We start from the raw sequence: 20367 nt of genomic DNA on the forward strand, positions 1-20367 counted from the left end.
CCAAGCTGTATTGATCTCTTTTCCAGCTGACTCCTCATTCCACGCTACACCTGCAAGCTGTCTCCTGAGCTCTTCATAATCACCCCCCTTGTAGTTCCACATATACCCTTTACTCACAGGGGTCCTTGCACTGCTGGCAACCACCCAGGTAATCACTTCATGGTCACTCTCACCAATTAGTGGATGATTTGACACCTCATTTATAATTACATCCTCTGATGAGATGACCAAATCCAAGACCTTTAATCCTTGTGTGTCCTCTGTTACATACTGTCTGAGGTAGTTATCCCTCAAAAATTCAAGAAACTCATTTTATTTACTTCCAGTTGCTATCTCATCATTCCAGTCTATATTGCCATAATTAAAATCGCCCATAATGATCACCCTTTTCTTATTTGCTTGGCTAATTTGACTATACATTTCACTATCACCATACACATTACCAGGTCTATAACAACATCCCACCAAATATTTGATTCTATTCACCTCTATCTCACACCATACTGCCTCAAAACCACTTGCCCTATTTCCCTCTTGCATCTCTACCTTGTATGGACATAACTCTTTCTCTATCATCAATAGCACTCTCCCTCCCTTTTTACCCCTTCTATCCTCATGAAACATATCATACCCTTCCATCTCTATTCCTGTCAGGATGTCATCTTCATCCAACCATGTCTCACTTATTCCGACAATCTTTGGGTGAACAGATGCAATTAGTGCAACCATTTCATCCGCCTTGTTCTTTATACTTCTAGCATTGGTATACAAACACAACAGCTCATTTCTGGATCTACAGCTAGTTCCACTGATACCATTCACTCGATGTGATCTCTCCATGCTGGACTGGGGCCATTTCCCTTTCTGCTTCTTCATTTTAGAACCCTTTTCAATTCCAACTGTTTCCTCTTGATCCCTGGTCATCCCATTTCTTTCCTGCCTACACATGCTCTCACCTCCTCTTGGAGCATCCACCTTTCTCACTCTGTGTACCCCTGTCCACCCTGAGCCTCCCCATTTCCCTGCTCCTCTTGCACACCCATTCTGTCATTTTCTATTCTCATACCACTCACTTCCCCATTCATAACCATTTCTTCAATCTCTCCTGTCTTACTCTCCTGCTCTTCCACATCACTCCCCTCTCGATCTGATTCATTCTCTCTATTCATTTCTCTACCTTCCAGCAGCAGTCTCTCCAAGTGACTCACACCATAACCACTCAAATGCAGTCCATCGCTCCCATACAGCTCACTTCGTCCCTCAAACTCATTCCACACATTAACAAACTGTACTCCCATCTCCTCACACATTTCAGCCAGCATATCATTCATAATCCTTGCTCTCCGCCTCATTTCACCACAGTCATACCTAGGCAACACACTGACTACCCTTGTCAAAAATATGGGAAAGTTTAATCCGGATAACACACTAAAAAAAATGTTTGTTTATTTATTTTAATTGAGACCTTTAATTCTTACATTAGTCTAATGTTATCTTTAATTGAATTTATAAATTAAGATTGTTATATGAAATTGTGAATTAATACCTATAATTTATTCATCACTGATGAAATTTACCTCTCTTTAATGCTTAGCAATGTAACATCATGTGGCTCGTTCTACTTTTGAATGATCAATTGTTTGTATTCTACTTGTAAAAAGCTGTTCCTATCAAGCTACTGAGGATAGTCTGTTAGTTTCAGACTGAAATATTTGGCAAACATTAAAATATTCTTGTGTTAATGTGTTTATAATTCTTATGGAAGTGTACTAAATGAAAGGTTACTGTTTGGCAGTAGAATGAATGAATGTGAACCTAAAAATGTAAGTTGTCTGAGGGAAGGAGGATAACAAGGTTAGCAGAGATGAACTCAGATGGAAATTGCTGGTGTAGGTAAAATCATTGGACAGCATACTTCAGGGATTCTGAAACATACTGTCTAATGTCAATAACGGGAAAAGAGCAATAGGCATGTTACTATTATGAACCTGGTTCTCGACTATTTATTTATATACAAATACCACATATTTCCCATAACGGGAAAAGAAGTTCATAAATCAGAAGTTCCATAAATCTCTCATTCTGTGAAGGCTGTACATTTCACACATGCTGCAGTGAATGTAATCACATATGTTAAAATAGTCTTCCATTGTTTTGCACATCAGTGGCATGATATATGATACAGTGGACAAGAAAATAAATATCAAACCTTTAAAAATCAGAAAATTAAGCACTTTATTCTTACAGTTAATCAAACAAACACTAATAAATATAATGATTTAAAAAGAATGACTTTATTATTGGTAGATATTTCCAAATAGAGCTTATCTTTTGGCACTAAAATTCAACACTTGCACTATCTCCTGCCCCCTCACAGTGTATTTAATAAAGGTAATTTAAATAGCTTAGAATGGGCAAAGAATAATGGTAGCCAGTATGATGCAGCAAAATGTAAGGCTATGCACTTTGGAATGAAAAGTTTTTAAAATGTGTTCTATATTAGCAGAAATGGGACCGTAGAAAATTGATGAGGCTAGGGATTTAATGGAGATGGTGGCATTTTTAAAAACAGAGATAAGGAGGTTATTATTCCTCTTCATACAGTTAATTGGGATTAATGCACATAGATTTGTTTGCCTGAGTTTCTTCAGAATAAAGAAGTGATAGAGGACATCCAAAAATCAAGATGGTGACAAGTCTCCAGAATGCTCCCTACAAATTTAAGGTTTAAGGGTTACAAAAATTAGATGGTAGGTGAAAAAGAGGAGAGAATAGAAATACAAATTACTAAAGGGGGAACGATGGGAGAGAACATGGAATTGCCCTTGTAAATTGTGTAAGAGTAGTTTATGACAGTGGAGGACTTATAGTTTTTTGCTTGGAGAATGGTAAATGAGGTGGAATAGGATGCCAGTCAGTCATGTGCTTTGTTAGCAGAGTTCAAGTAAACAAATGTAAGAGAGTTAAGCTATGTGTAAAAGTAGCTAAACAAAAGTCACAGGAAGATTTCAATATATAAGATAAATATCATGGTGCAGAATAATCTGGAACTACTGAAAAGCTTGGAAATGGAGGAAAGAGTATTATAAAAGGAATCAGAGATGATAAAGCTGACATGAAAAAATAAGATATGGATATTATAGATGTATGGAGTAATTACTTTGAAAAATTTTAAATAAAACAAGTAGTGACAGAACAGTAGTATAAAAGATTCAATAAGAATGCAAAGAGTATATATATTAATGCTTAGGTAGAAAAAAAGCTATTGCTGTCAGAAGCCTGAAATGTTGTAAGGCAACTGAAATAGATGATATTCAACACCTAATTTTATTTATTTATTTTATTTTATTTTTTATTGCTGAGCCCATACACGAGAAGTCGGTCAATCAACCTATAGTACTTTACTACCGTATATGGGTAGTGGGTTGGGGAAGGAGAAACTTGTTTACATTTGATTTAAAAACCTGTATATTGTATTCCTTGGGAAATAATGGGGAGAAGACTGTTCCAAGGTACAGCGGTAGCAGGAATGAAGGAGGAGGAAAAGAAACTTATTCTGTGGGTTTCAACACGTACTGTGAAAATGATGGGCAGCAGCTGTACGTGTTTCAACTGGATTAGTACTGAATGGAGGAATTATTGATGCCATTTCAGATGAACCTATGCCATGGATATACTTATAGAATACACAAGTTGCAGAAACCAAATGTCTGTGTGAAAGTGGAGAGTTGCTCTCCTCTGTATTGAGTCAAGCATTTTGAGGGAGCTTTTAGGAGTCCCACTCCAAATGCAAGAGCAGTACTTGATAGCTGGTTGGATTTGTGATTTGTATAAGGTTAACAGCTGTTCAGAGGTGAAGTAACATCCTGAGTGAAAGAGAAATCCTAGTTTTTTGGAAGCTGAGGATGCAATGGTTGTGATGTGCTTATGCCAGACAGGTCTTGTACATTTCCTATGCAGTGCCTGCATACTGGTCTCCATGTTGGCTACTAGTGGTCTCACTTGATTTTTGCACTGATTTAACTTGTTTGTAGTCGATGACCCAACTGTTGTCTCCAAATTCAAGATGGCTTCCTTGTTCCTTCTCGGCAAATATTAAGTCAGGTCAAGTATGTATGTATGCATGATTGGGGACAAATGTCCTTGAACTTTTTATTTATCACCATTATTAATTTGGATATGCTTGTTTGTGTGTCACAGGTCACTTTCATGAGACGTTTAATGTTATTCCATCCATTCTTTTATTTATGGGTCCAAAATGATGGCATCTGACGATATTTCTGGGATCGAAGTTGCATTCTCCTGCTAATTTTCTGATGTCTTCTTTTAATGATTTGCCATTTTCCATCAGAAAGTTCAAAACATATTTTAAGTCTCCTGTTTTCGGCATCGATTGAGTCATGTATTGTTGATGTGATTAGGTCGTGGAGTTCATTAGTGAGCAAGGGTGCGCTTGCAATGTGGTGCTAATCGTCGAGTAGCTTGAGCTTAGTTTCCAGTGTTGGAAGAGAAGGTTTCAATCATAGGAAGTAGAACAGTTTTTCAGTGGCTACACTACATAATTCAGAGGGATAGGTCAGAAGGGCGAATTCCAGATAAATGTAGAGCTGTTATAGTTCCCATTTCTAAAAGTGGAATAAAAGTGAATGTGAGAATTACAGAGAAATTTCTCTGCTGATTGTTCCAGTTAAGATTTATGTTGAGAAGAGGCTGAGAAAATTTATGGAAGAAACTCTTGGAGTTAAATAAGCTGGGTTTAGGCCAAAAGAAGTCGTCAAGATCAGATTTTCACTCTCAGAAAAATAATTGAGAAATCATGGGAATATGACAAGGATTGTACTTAAGCTTTGTAGATCTGGAAAAGGCATACAACAAGGTGACTAGAGAAAAGCTTTTCAAAACACTAGAATTATGTAAGTTGCAAGTCAGCAATTGGAACTGAAATACAGAAAGATGGTTGATGCAAAATCAGGTGGAACACAAGGCTGCACATTATCTCCACTCTTATTCATCATCTTTATGGATTGCATTATGAAAGAAAGTCACATGAAAACTGATATTAGAATTGGAGAGGCAAAACTTAGCTCTTTCCTTTATGTAAAATGTGTCCAGTGCAAGTCTCCAGGATTCTCTAAATTGAATAACAGTTGTAATAAATTTGGCATGAAAATCAACAAGAAAAAAAAAAAAAACTATTAAAATAGACAGGCACACAAAAACTTTATATGCATTCTCACTGGAGAACTTATAGAACAAATTCATCTATTTAGGCACAGTTTTTAGTGAAGATGGTAAAAGTGAACATGGAAATAGACAGCAGAATAAGTTAAGCTGGTATGGGAGCAAGCCAGCTAAATTTGTATGAAAGAAATGAGACATTAGCCAAAACACTAAACTAGCAGTATATAAGACAATGTTCAAATCAATTTGAACTTATGGATCTGATAGTTGGGTTAGAAAGTAAAGCATCTGAACAAAGACAAGAGACCAAAGATAGAAGAGTCCTATGGAATGAACAGATGGCATCAGTGGCAGAATCTAATTGTTGGAATAAATGAAACTTGGCTGCCCAAGGATGATATCCTGATTTGAATATAAATGGGCAGATACAATATTTTTCACAAGAACAGAAAGGTCAAGAAGGGGGGGGGGGAGTGATCCTGATAGGAGGACAATTATATCCACATCATGAAAAAGGGAAATAGTGACAATGGTTTTGAGGCAGTGTTGTGTGAAGTTGGGGTTGACAATAAGAGATATTTAGTTGGATGTTTCTATAGTCCAGAGAGGATGTGGAGGATGGTGATGAAGAATGTATAAGCAACTTGGTTTAGTGAATAAGGGAAGGGTGATTATTGATTTTCATTATGGCAGTATTAGTTGGTGAGTGGGATGCATTGCCTGACAATGAATGCAGATACAATAAACGAGTTTCAACCATGATTTGATGAACTTTGTTTGTAGTAGTGTGTACCTTCTCTCACAATGAGTCTGTAAATGTCTGGTGATAATGACAATAATAAAAATAATAACAAATTGAAGGATATTAGGAAGGGAGAGTAAAGGTTAGCAAAATAGGTGTTTGACGCCAAGATGGCAGGAAAAAGATCCAGAGGAAAACCAACATCTTGATGGATTGATTCAATTAGAAGTGTCCTAGAAGACTGAAATATTAGATACGACAATATTGGAGTACTGACTAATTTAGAGGAAAATTGTTGATAAGAGATTAGTAATAATGTAAACTTCATAATGTGATATTGTTATAGAAGACTGAACATCCCCATTGATGGTACATATCAGGAAATTTGATGATGATGATGATGATAAATGCCACATTTTCTTATTAATCCAACTGATATGAATGCTTTTATAAATTCTTATCAACATTGCTAATACTCTATACCAAATAGTCTTATTTTTCTACATAAGCTATGCTATAGTTCAAGTGACATAAAGTGATATCAGAGAAATTTATATTTTCTGATTTACTGACAAAACTGTCTTACATTAAGGCTGATATCTTCTAATACATAGCTTGAATACTGATCTATGATGCATTGAGCTCTCTCTCTAAAACGACGTACAGTAGCATTGTTCCACCACTGTTTCAAGTTTCCATCCTTATCAAACTGACGTCCTGAAAATACAAAACACTCCTTTATGTATATATAGAATAACCAACTGATTTCATAGGATGCTTACTGTTTTTAATTCTAATATTGGAAAGAGTTTATTTCAGTTCCAGAGATATTATTTAGATTATAAAAGTAATTTCAGTTAGTTTTTACAAGTAAAATAGTAAAGCAGAATGAGTAAAAAAACAAAAATTGGACTCTTTAAAATTCTTTTCTGTTTGTTGGCTTGGTTGCAATAATACATCATTTGCAAATTGAGTACAAACTTTTGTAAACCTACCTATCATATATTTAAAGGGGAATTTTACACATACACAGTTTATTACTGAAATACCAGAGTGAGAAAATTCCCTTTTCTCATTTTAGAAAATGAAAAAGATACAGCACTGTCTCTTAGTCCTCCCATTCAAGAAATACTTTTTTTAGAAGATACAGTTAAAAATTTCATAGCATGTATGCTTACCATTTAAGATGTGGCAGGTAAAATGTTGAAATGCAGGAAATAGAAAGGACTGGGAGGACACGATTGTCAGCCTTTCTGGGTGCGGGGGAAAAAGGCAGGAAAAGTGAGTTAGAGTAAAGCAGTATGGTTGTGAGTAAAGATATAAATGTGTAACAGCTGAGATTCTTGAGTAGAATCATTGCAGGTTAAGAATAATGCACACTGTGAATATGATTCAACAATGGTGTGATCAAGAGTGAAAGTGCAGCAGAAGTAAGACTGACATAGATGAAGCACAAATGCATATATGATAAGAGTGGGGTTCTTGTTGAAAGATGGGGGGGGGGGATAGAGAGAGAGAGAGAGAGAGAAATGGAACATGTGAGAAAGGAAGTGAAGTAATTGAGAAATAATTCAAGTGGGAGAGATTATTTGATAAGTGTCAAAGTGCAAGAAAGACAACAGAATGGGAGGGAAAGAGTTGGATTGATAGAAGATCATTGGAGAAATAAGAGAATGAGTGGAAGTGCCAGAAAGATGAGAGAGTGGCAAAGAAAAATGATGAATTTGAGGTCAGAGAAGTGTCACACATGAACATTCTATAACTCAAGTTATGAAAGACAGATGTTAGGGAACTATTTATGTGGAGAATTACACTGTAATGTAATGAAGAGAGAGATCAGAAAGCAGACAGGATGACAGCACTGGTTGGTATAAATGAATCTGAGAGGAAGACAGATACCAAAAGATTTGAAAGTTATATCAGAAAATCTGCATAAAAAACATGAGGAGGAAGATTTAGTGTACTGGCTAGTTGCTGATACACTATTAAAAACCATCTGACTATAGTGCATTAAGTCCATGGTTACAAATATAAATGTCAGATGCTCAAGTTTATTATAAAATTAAAGGAAAACTTTTGTATGTCTATCTAATCAGAGAAGAGAACATATCTACGCTCATTCCTGCTTCATTTTTTTTTTGTGTGTGTTGTAGTTTTACATCTCTGTTAGTTGCATGTTATATATGTACCTAATTGTAAACACTAATTCTATTATATCATGCCACAAAATTAATTTTTCAAATACATAAAATTAGTTATATTTATTTTGATTTTTTAAAAGAGATTCCTCTGTCAACACAACAAAGGTATGCCGTAGAGTTCTGGGGAGTAGTCAAAGTATATGTTTCCCTGAAGCTAAGTTCAACCAGTGTAGCCACAATCAGCATCAATGTTCCACCACTAGGAACAGCCACCTTCCCTGGCTCAGCAGGAATTGGTCAAAGATGACAAGATTCAAATCACAAAAAGGATCCTAGCCAGGGCACTACCAGCAATGGTCAAAGGTCAGTAATTTCTCCTTTCTATGCAAATATACTTGTTTTAAATAACTCCAAGCAAATTTCTTTCACAGGTATGTGTGTTGCACATCCCATCAATGCATAAGCAAATAAACCATTTCCAAAGACAATGGAATAGTTATTTTTGCTATTGAAAACACATTTTGAGCAATAACTTGAAGAGCAAAACAAGTTTCACAAAAAACATTACTCATGTATCATGAGCTCCAGGCATTTTGCAGATGTATTTTAACAATACATTGTAGTCTGAGAAATTAATAGAAGAGAGAATTAATATTGGTTCATACCATATTAACATTTCCCCATTGTGCTTGCTCCCACAAAAGCCACTATTTCAAACATCCCCCCTGAAATCAGCCACCAGAAATCTGGAGTTGACACTGAAACAAGGTGCTATGATGGACAAAATATGCACCCTGTGTGTCTATACCACCAGACCTGAATTTGTCTGCATTAAAAGCTTCTGAAAGCATGCTCTGATGCACTCTGGCAGCAATACTGACTCCATACCAAAAATAATAAACGTTAAAATTGACAGAGTATCCTAGTTTTACATCACTGGTTGCATAATGCTTTCACTGCCACAAGGAGGTTCATTTAGGGGAAACATTCTGAAAACTGAAAAATCAGCTGATATCACCATAAGCAATAAGAGACCAGGAAAACCAGATGCTTGAGAAAAAAAAAAAAAAAAAAAAAAAAAAAAAAAAAAAAAAACAGGACAATCCTAGGAAACAGCAGCACCAAACACACAGCAGATTCTAAATCAAACGACAGTGATGAAATTTCACCTTTGGAAGAAACCTTTGTGTGCCAACTAAAAGCAAAATTGGAGAAGTAGTAGCAGAGACCAGACATACAACATAAAAACACCAAAGCAAAGAAGAAGTGTGCAGGAAAAAAAAAAACACAACCAATGCTGGAAAACAATTAACCACAGTCAAAATATAACCAAAGTGCTTGCACAACAGAAACGCATTCAAGCATGCTTTATCCATCCCAATAACCAGCAGAAGGGCATAATAAGTTTGAGCTCCTCAAATCCAGATAATGGCAAATGCCATTATCTGGATTTGAGGAGGCATGATAATGCCAGTTTCCCACAGACAGAAGGGTTGCTATCAGCTAAGCAGTTTTCTCAAGAGATTCTGAGGTTCGGCACAAAAACTGATTACACCATATGATTTATACCACATTATCATGCCACTCATACAGGCATGATAATGCCAGTTTCCCACAGACAGAAGGGTTGCTATCAGCTAAGCAGCTTCCCAGTTTTCTCAAGAGATTCTGAGGTTCAGCACAAAAACTGATTACACCATATGATTTATACCACAAACATCAGTGGTCTGATAACTCAACTAGAAAAACTAAGAAGCTGTATGGCCCAGAAAAAAAGGTAGAAAAACTGTGAATCTCTTGAAAATGATCTACTACCTAATCAATGGACTAGAATTCGTGATGAATCATCAGCCTTATGTGGATATAATTCCCATTCAGGAATTATATCCACATAAGGCTGATGATTATGATAAATGATCTAAGTGGACATAAGGAGTGTGTGAGGGTAAATATCAGGAGGCTAATGAGAAGAGTGAAAGATAACAGTGTAATGGGAAAGGTTGTCAGTGTGTTGCCAAGGGATGACAATGATGAGTTGCGATGGAGAGCCAAAATCATGAATGGTATGCTAGCGGAGCTGTGTGAGGAGAAGGGAGTACAGTTTGTGGGTGTATGGCATGATTGTATTTTGATGGGTATTGAGAGGGGTGGCAAAATCCCTAGCTTTTGCTGCCCCTCTCAATACACACCAAAAATTACTACTAAAAGTCAAAACGACGTATAGGGAAAGGGAAATAAATTAAAACACTATGTTTATTTTTGAAGTAAAACTTTAATTTCAACATTCTAAAATGTTATTTTTCTTGCTTTTCTGTTAGTAAAATCATTGATGACATTGGCAAAGTCTATTTCATTGTAATGTAGGTAGTTCTTAATCAATTTCATTTAGAAAACCTCCTCTCACAACTAGTAACACTTACAGCAATTGTGAGGAAAATTCGCTGTAGTATTACAATAGTTGGAACTGAATTCTCAGGACTGTATTTTAGAATTAACTGCAAAAGTTCAAAAATGTTCAAAGTGCCGTCCGGGGCAGACAGTCCCCCCCCCCCCTCTAGCTACGCCTCTGCTTTGGAGTGAGTGTGCTGGAGAAAGTGCTGCTGGATGGAAGTACAATATGTGAAAGTACAGTGTGTAATGGATGCAAGAGGTGAAGTGAAAAATCAGGAGAGTGGTACTGAAGAGATGAAAAGAAATCAGGAAATCAGGAAAATGGGGGGATCCCCAGGTGGACAGGGAGACATGGAAGAGGAAGAGTGGATGGTTGAAAGTGGCAGTGAATGTGTATATGAAGATGGAGTATATTGCGATGTGGGTGGGGAAGTTGAGACTGAGCGGATGTGTGGTAAGTAGTGAGAAAGGTGATTGGGCCTGTGTGATGAGGAAATTACAACCAACACATGGCTTGGATAGAACTGGCTATAGACCTAAAAATGAACTGCTGTGTTTGTTTACAAATGCTAGAGTAACAGAAATATGGGGGATGAAATGGTTTCAGTGATTGAGTTTATTCGCCCCAAAATCATTGGAATAAGCGAATCATGGTTGAATGAAGATGATATTGTAATGGGAATAGAATTTTTCACGAGATTAGAAAGGGCAAGAAGGGGAGGGGAGGGGGAGTGCTGCTGTTGATGATAGCAGGGGAATTGAGTCCACATAAGGTAGACATGAAAGAGGAAATAGTGACAGTGGTTATGAGGCAGTATGGTGTAATGTGGAGGTTGAGAGGAAGACATATTTAGTTGGATGTTGTTATAGGCCTGGGAATGTGGAAGGTGGTGATGAAGAAATGTATAAACAACTTGGATTAGTGAACAAAGGAAGGGTAATTATTATGGGTGATTTTAATTATCGCGATATAGATTGGAATGAAGAGATAGCATTTGGGAATAAGGAAAATTAATTTCTCGAGTTCTTGAGAGATAACTATCTCAGGCATCACATAAAGAAACGCACGGAGGATCAAGAGTTCTAGATCGGTTCACTTCATCAGAGGATGTAATTGTTAGAGGGGTTTCATATTTTCCTCCAGTTGGTGAAAGTGATCATGAAGTACTCACCTATGTTGTGGCTTGTCATATGCAGACTTTTGTGAGGAAAGTCTGCATATGCGGAATTATAAGGCTGATTATTATGACAAAGCTTAGGAGACAGCTTCGAGTTATAGCATGGTACAAAGAGTTGAGCGATAAGGAAATAGATGCTGCTTGGGAACTGACAAAGAAATTCATAACAGCATCAATGTACGAATGTATCCCAAAAGCCAAAAGGCTGCATAAGGTAGGTATAAAATGGATGAATCTGGAGCTTCAGCATGAAAGCTGGAAAAAGAAAGTACTTACTTTGGAGGAAGTACAAGATGAATAATGGTAATCAGTCAAATGAAGAATATAAAGAACAAGCCAGGAGAGTGATTCAGTAAGGAAAACAAAAGTAGAGTATGAGCAGAAATTGGCAAATCCGGCTATGAAAAACCCTAGAGAGTTTTTTTTAGATATTAGGCAAGTAGAAGGAAGAATGATCATGGAAAAATGAAGTTAAGGGATGAAAGTGGTAGAATAGTAACTGCTGCAGAAGACATTGCTGAGGTATTCAGTGATCAATTTATAAGGGTGTTTCATCCTGATCAGAGTGGAATGATGAGGAACTTAAGTGTAGAGGACATAGGAAAGGATGGCGTAATTGTGAGTGAGCAGGCGGTATTTGAGGAGATGACCTTTGATGTCAATAAACCAATAGGATTTGATGATGTATCACCACACATCTTAATTAAGGGAATGTTCCAGGGAATTGGCAGTAGCACTGGCATGCCTGTTTAATAAGAATCTTACAAGAGTGCAGGTTCCAAGAGAGTGGAAGGAGGGTAAAATTGTTCCACTGCATAAAGGTGGTAATAAGGCTGTAGCTCCTAATAAGCCAATCTGTGTATCTGGAGTTGTGGTGAGGGTACTAGAGAGATTGGTGAGAAGTAGGATACAGAAATTAGTTGATAACAGCAGTCTTCTCTGTGGTTATCAGCATGAGTTTGTTAAAGGGTGATCATGTTTTACTAACTTACTTATGTATTATAACAAGGTGACAAATACCTTCGACAGTGCAGATGCATATAAGTGGTATACATGGATTTTGTAAAAGCTTTTGATAGACTACAACATGACAAGTTGTTAAATAAATTGAAACAGATGGGATTGGATAACACACTTCTGAGTTGGATCAGTGACTGGCTGTCAAATGGGTATCAGAAAGTTGTATATGGGTATGCAGTGTACCACAGAAGTCAGTTTTGGGATCATTGTTTTTCAATTTGTATGTTAATGATATTGGGATGGGTTTTTTTAACTAGTGATATGCAGTTGTTTGCAGATGATGCAAAATTGGGGAGAGCAATGCAGAGTCAAGCAGATGTTATGGTGTTACAGGACTTGAATAAATTGCATGAATGGGCAAGTAAGTGGAACTATCAGTTAAATGTTGCAAAGTAAGGTTTTGAGATTTGGTAACAATGATGGGATGAAAAGTACCCACTTGGTGGGGAAACCTTAAAGGAAGTAAAGGAGATGAGAGATCTAGCAGTGATGGTGGACAATTATCTGAAATTCAGGGGCTACACTGCACAAGTTGTGAAGATGTCACATTGGATAATGGCAATGATGTAGAGGACCCTGACATGCAGAAATAGAGAGGTTATATGCCATTGTATAAGGCCTTGATCAGGCCTCATATTGGATTATTGTGCACAGATTTGTTCTCCAGGCTTTCATGGTGATGAGGATTCACAAAGGTGGTTAGTGGCCTTTGGAAGATGGAGTACAAGGACAGATTGAAAGAATGTAAGTTGCAAAGTGTTCTATACCTTGGGTATAGAAGGAAGAGGGGGGGGGATATGATTGAGACATATAAGCTAGTCAAGGGATGTTATCAATTTTACATTGAAGAGATATTTTATAGAATGGAAGAGGAAGGGGGGGGGGGGGAAACAAGAGGCCATTGCTGGAAACTGTTAAAGAATGGTGTGAGCAGAGGAGTGAGGAACAGGTTCTTTGCATGGAGAGTTGTTAGTGAGTGGAATGCATTGCCTGAGTGTGTTTTGAATGTAGATACATTGAATCAATTTAAGGCATGTTGTATGAGCATTGTGTACAATATTATGTACCTCTTGCAATGAGTCTCTGACTTCATGGAGGTCAGATGTAATAATAATACAAAAATCTTCCAACCTGTGAACTCACTGGCCATACAATTTGCATCATGGTCCTGTCATTCATGTGTCAGAGTCACACCTGTACCCACTACAAAGATTCACTAAATCTACAAATTATCAACATCTTTTCGGAATGTGAAATCTGTACCTGCATTCATATGCCCACTAGGAAATCAATCCACCTATTTAGCATTTACATATCTCAGGATAAGCAGCTGGCAATTCAAGTTCTAAACTTCATTCAAAGTGACCTTGGAAACATTACTAATGATTGTGTCATGGTTGTAGGGGATTTTAATTGCAGCCTAGACTCAACAATGGATTGGCATCAATATCAAGAAAATCATCAAATGTTAGCTCAATTTTGACAAAAAATTCATAGATGTAATTCAGACACCAAAATCCACATCAAAAGGTCTTCTCCTTGAGAGTCAAGGTGGTCCTACTAGAGCTCTATATGAAGCATATCTTGAAAAATACTATACTTATAAGCACACCAAATTCTCATTAAGAGGCAAATCACATATTCCATCACAGGTATCAAAAAACGACTGTTCTTCTCAGCATCTGCATTTCTGGACAACATAGCAAATACAGACGTGATGCATACTGAATGGTCAATAATAGTGTACTTCAGGTTACAAATTACTTAATCAGATCATGGAACTACATCAGCTCACTCATAAGTGACATGCCCACAACACAACCAATCATCGAGTTATAGGTAGTCTTCAAGACAAAACTCAATAAATTCATTCAGAGGTCATTAGCTAAATCTGAGCAGATGGGCAACAGCATCAAGCACATCAACTCTAATAAGAGTTCTTCTAGCTCAGTTTATATGCTTATGGCAAGATCTTATTAGAGGAACTCTAATAAGATCTTGCCATAACTGACAACTTGCATCTCATCAGAGATATAAGTTTGTCAACATAAACAATGAGAGCATACGCCTCATAGCACTTGAGCAAGAGAAAGCCTTTGACCACATTGAGGATTCCTAGTTGTTCAACTGCTTGGAAGTCTATGGCTTTGACATCAATATCATTGAAGGAATCAAGATGTTGTACTCCATTGCTTACTTTTGTCTAAATAAGACTCACTACACTAGTGCTATACAAGAGAGGAATTAAAAGGCTGTTCACCACCTGACTTGCTTGACATAGTTATCAGTTGCCATGGAGCCCTTCATGTGCAAACTAAACACTCAGTGAAGTTCATCCTTTGACTCCATCCTACAAGCACTAACCTTGACAATGCATACCAGTGACTTTACTGTTATAGATCATCAGGAGGAAGACTTCTTATACATACAATACAAACAGCATATCAATACCATGCAGTCTCAGGAGAAAACCTAAATCCATACAAAACCACTGGACTGTGGTGCAGCAACTGGAAAGGTAGAACTGATTTTTAAGACACTGATCCATTGAGGGGAACAATGTCTTGGATTCTCTTACAAACACACATTCCTATGCCACAGAAACTGGGTTGACTATAATGCTTTAAACAAATACTAGGAAACTGGGATGGAGTAAAATCTACTGCATCTATCCAACGGAGAGTAATAATCATCAACCAGATAGGCAAATCTGGGGTCCTCACAACTTTCAGCAAGTCTCCTGCAGACAAAGGCATATTAGTTTATGCTCCTTCAAGAGAGGCTCTTGATATCATCGATGTCAAGGATGGAATCCATGTCATTTCCAGTGTAACGGTATATTAATTATTTATGTTTGGTTTGACCTTATTTCTGATGCTTGAAGCATCTTTTCCATATGTACAGCCTTCCTTATATGGACTTCTCAGATAACATACTTTTATGAAAGTCAGAAGTTTGAAGCCTCTGACATAAGGATATTCCTAGTTGGAACAAGATTGATATCTCTACACATTAGGATTTATCTTACAACCTAAATTCAAAGCAAATCTCCTTGTCTGAAATACAAGGAGATAAAGGTCCTATTCTGATATTATTCCACTGGAATAGTTTAATATGACAGGGACAACTGGTGCCCCCCCATCCTGCTTGCATTCTCTATTTACAGAGCTGAGCAACTTACTACAATGTCACCATGCAGGTGGCGACAAAATAAAATGAGATTACAATTAAAGCTAAAACTAAAATAACGTGAAATACAAAATTTAGATAACTAAATGACACAGCATTATATTAAAAAAAAAGAGGGGGGAGGGAGCATGTGTTTGCCATAAATTCTTATCCTCATAAATGGCATTTTATGAGGATGAGATTTTTGGCCAAAATATTTGCAATAATAAAAAATTATTTACTCTTGTGAATATGTGTGTCTTATAATCATAACAATTAGACCAAATATTCAACAATTTGCAAGGAGAGAAAGGCTCATCCGTCACACTGAAGATAATGTTTAAATGGATTTTCATTATGAATACTCCTTTATTTTGGATTTTGAATTTTTTGTCAAGAAAAGGATTTTGAATTTTTGTAATATTTTTGGAATAAATATTATTAATATTATTTCGATTGACATTTACACTTGGCTTAGAATAAGATTGTTGAATCTGTTTGTATGAACATATACAGTATATATATACATAAATTTAGGGTTCCTCAGTGTATGAAAAAATATTTTAGCAGTTCTGGCATAGTAAAAAGTCTGGGAAACACTGACTTAGTGTATAATCCTGCTACCATATCATGGCTGGAAGGGAGTCTTGAGTAAGGGAGATATAGATGATGCCACAATAAGGCAAGAAGACTGGACTATCTCTTTGTGGGTGGTATGTCCAAATAATTTATTTATTTTCACTTTTTTTGCCAAAATGAAACATGAATAGAATATTATTATTATACAGGTACCTCCATGGAGTCGGAAGACTCATTTTAGAAAATCCAGTATTCACACAATACTTATCATTTTTCTTACACTCATTCACTGATGAAACACTCACAACCACCTCTGCGAACCCATTCACCATTCTCCAAGAAAAAAATATAGTCCTAAAACCCTTGTTAACCACACTCTTACTCAATTTCTATGGGTGACCTTTCATTCTCTCCCTACCTGCCATATACTGGAAAAAATCTTCAGTGTCAATCCTATAAACCCCTTTAATAACTTGCATGCTTCTATCATATCTTTCACTTGCCTCTGGATCCTCTTCACCATTTCTTCATCTCATGGTGAAGAGGCCTTATTAAAGTCTTAAAAAAGGGAAAAATAGCTTCTGTATCCCCACTTGTTAGTGTGTTTTTCAACAACCATGCAATGTGATGTACTGTTTTGGCTACCTCTGCAATATGCCCTATAAACTTCAACTCCCTACCCACAATCACTCCCCCCCCACAAGTTCCTAGCCTCATCCGTTTCCTGCAGTTCACTTCCATCAGTATAATATACAACTTGTAATCTCTTCTTCCCAAAGTGCATCACCTTACACTTGGTAACGTTAAATTGACAACCATTTACCTTTACCCATACCACTAGACTATATAAGTCATCCTGTAGGGATCTCTATATCACTTCATTTACTATAGTTCTTCCCAGTTTTGCACCATCAGCAAACAACTGAATATTTCCCATCAAACATTTCCTCTATCACTGACATACAAATTAAACAACAGAGGACCAACTACTAATCCTGTGGTACACTACTGGTCACTTGCCTTTTCCTGGACTCAGTTCCTCCATAAACCACTCTGATATCTGTCCATCAGCCACCCTCTAATCCAAATCACCAGATTCATATTCATCCCCATTTGCTCTAATTTATGCAATACAGTTCTATGTGGAAGCTTGTCAAATGCTTTTGCAAAGACTAGCAATATCAATGAGTAGCCATTTGTGACAATGACATGGAGCTGCCTTATCCAACTCCATTGTCACTTAATTATAAAAAGTAAGGAAATTACTAAAGCAAGAACTACCCTTTAAAAAACCATGTTGTCCCTTATAATGTATCATATTCCTATCCATCTAGATTTCTAAATTCTTTCATAAATTTCTCCAATACCTTAATGACCATTGAGATACTGATTGACCTATAATTTGCTGCTTCTGTCTTAGAGCCTCATTTATGAAGTGAGACTATTATGCCCTCTTTTCTTTCCACCGCCATATTTAATCAACCTCTATTCTCCCATCAGTAAATGTAGCATCTGGCATTGCAATCTCATTACCTAGATGGCATGCCTTTGCAAAATGTTACTCATTAATTAAACTATTTGGTTTGCTTCTGTTACTTCTCCACCATTAGCACTTTTTAAAGTCATCCTTCCATAATTATTTCTCCTTTTACTAGACACATAGCAAAAAAAAAAAAAACTCTTTAGGATCTCGTTTGGCCTCATCAGCTAGCTTTCCCTCTCATAATTAGCTTTAGCCTTCCTTACCATACAGGTCACCCTTCTTATATCAAACACAGCAAACAATTCTAATTTAACTGTGGTTAAAAAACTACTACAAAAAAAAAAAAAATTACAGGAAATACAAAAAAATCCTAACAGTATTCATTTCCACTTGACTAAGATTCATAGCATAAATAGAAATATAAATGATGCACATCATCACTCATTATTATTATTATTATTATACTGGCAATTCCATGGTGTCCATAGACTTATCAGTCTCTTATCTATGATAAGAGACTTATCATAGACTTCGCTTTGAAGTCATTCATGAAAGGATATCCAGAGCAGACTCTGACAACATATTTCACTTATTCACCACTCTCCAAGAAAAAAAAATCTAGTTTTTGTTCCCTTGCTTGTTGTTTCCACCAACCCAGGACTTCTCCCCTTTCTTTTCTTCATGAAGTTACTGCTTCCAGTGTTCTGATCTATTTCATTATATTTCTTGTTCTGATCTTCTTCATTCCTTGCTGGAATGAAGGTCTGCATTACCCACTCTTAAGAACCCCCCCCCCACTTCCACTATACATATCATGGTTTAATATTTGCCATGTTAAGATAGCATGAGAGAAAAATTCATATGTGGCATAACAGCCTCATTCTTAGCTGCAACACTGAAGTATGCAACAATGCAAAAGAGTTATCATTAAATTCGAGTATGACTTTGAAAAGACCAAATGCAGAAACTCACTTCTGGTGCAAACAGAAGTTATGCTTTCTGGTCTCTTGGCCATTGGGCATAACTTCTGCTTATTTGAATGGTTAACAAGGTGTGGCTCATACACTTTTTATTTATTAAAACTGAATGCTACTCTGACATGTTTCACTGTCTTCATGTCTGACAGCATCTTCAGTAAGATATTTAACACAAATATGACAGCCTGGTTGGCTGAGTGGTTAGTGTATCTGCTCTCCAGACAAAAGGCTGTGGGTTCGAATTCTGCCGTGAGCATGGATGTTTGTGATTGTCTGGTGGATTGAGTGGTGGAGACGGAGAGTTGTAGAGTAGGTGCCCTCCCTCGATGAGTCTTTGGACTCCCTGGAGGTGTCACATAATAATAATATTAAAAACACTTAAACATTTCCAACAGCTGTTATATCTATAAACTGAAAAAGTCTGATGCCTTTCTTCAAACACCTCTCATGACTACTTCCCATGCACCATCATCATCTCTCCTCTCCAAATTCTTATTCCATGGCACTGCTGAAAGCTTGTCATAATCACCTGCTTTGTAATTCCACATATATCCTTTTGTAACTGAAACTTTTGCATGTCTGACAATCTCTCAGATCAAGCCCACACAATCTTTCTTCCCAATCAATGGCTACTTGGATTATTGCCAAGTTTTGTAATGCTATCATCAAATCTAACATTCTTGAACCCTGAGTTTCCTCCATTATGTGTTGTCTCAGGTAATTATCTGTTAGCAGCATATAAATGCTGTTTCCTTTCTTTCCTATAACCATTCCTCCTTCCAGTCTGTGTTCTCAATAATTGAAGTCTCCTATAATAAAAACTTGTCCTGCACTCACTGTGCTAATTTTCCAATGCAGTTAAGTAACAAGCTAAGTTACAGAAGCCTGTGACACCTGCCCTCCTCCTCATAGACTCAGCATCACCATACATTACTGTCTAATATCTGTCTGTCAGTCAGTCATTTTCCTAATGCCTTATTAACATTAGAAAAATGACAAAAACAAATCTGATTGAAAAAGGAAATTCACGGTTGGACATTCTTTGACATGGTCACCTTTAAGATAAAAGGAGGCTAGTCATTTTACAAGGCCTTGATCATAGATACAACTTAATATTGTTGGACTTTGCTAAAGCATGTGACAGAAAACTGCATGGAAAGTTACTGTACAATCTTGTACAGTTGTTGATAGAATAAGACTAATTGCTGGCTTGTATCAGAAATTTGGTATGAAGGTACACATAATCTAAGAGATTGAGTGTGATCAAGAGTGTGCTGCAGACCTACTGAAGGACCTCAATTGTTCAATGTATTAATAATGGTCGTGTAGACTTGTAGGGAGAAAAAGCCAGTTGTCTGTTGATGATACTAAATTAACTAAGGTAATAAGGATTAATTCTAATGTGTAATTCCTGTAAAATAATCAGGATAGGCTGGTGCTATGGACAAATGATAATGAATGCAGTTCAACGTTACTAAATGCAAAGTGCATACAGCAAAACTGAAAA

General features: G+C 36.8%; 1 protein-coding gene across 1 annotated transcript in view; it reads right to left on the bottom strand.

The window, feature by feature from the left end:
- Nep1 (M13 family metallopeptidase neprilysin 1) overlaps positions 1-20367 on the bottom strand; it is a 275024-nt gene that overhangs the window by 65329 nt on the left and 189328 nt on the right. Inside the window, exon 14 of the mRNA XM_090394673.1 lies at positions 6510-6640. Coding sequence (XP_090250799.1) covers positions 6510-6640 — 131 coding nt within the window. The remainder of the gene's footprint in view (positions 1-6509; positions 6641-20367) is intronic.

Source organism: Typopeltis vanoorti, chromosome 6, assembly GCF_054136105.1.
Source record: "Typopeltis vanoorti isolate ZY-2024b chromosome 6, IOZ_Tvanoo_1.0, whole genome shotgun sequence".
NCBI lineage: Eukaryota > Metazoa > Arthropoda > Arachnida > Uropygi > Thelyphonidae > Typopeltis > Typopeltis vanoorti.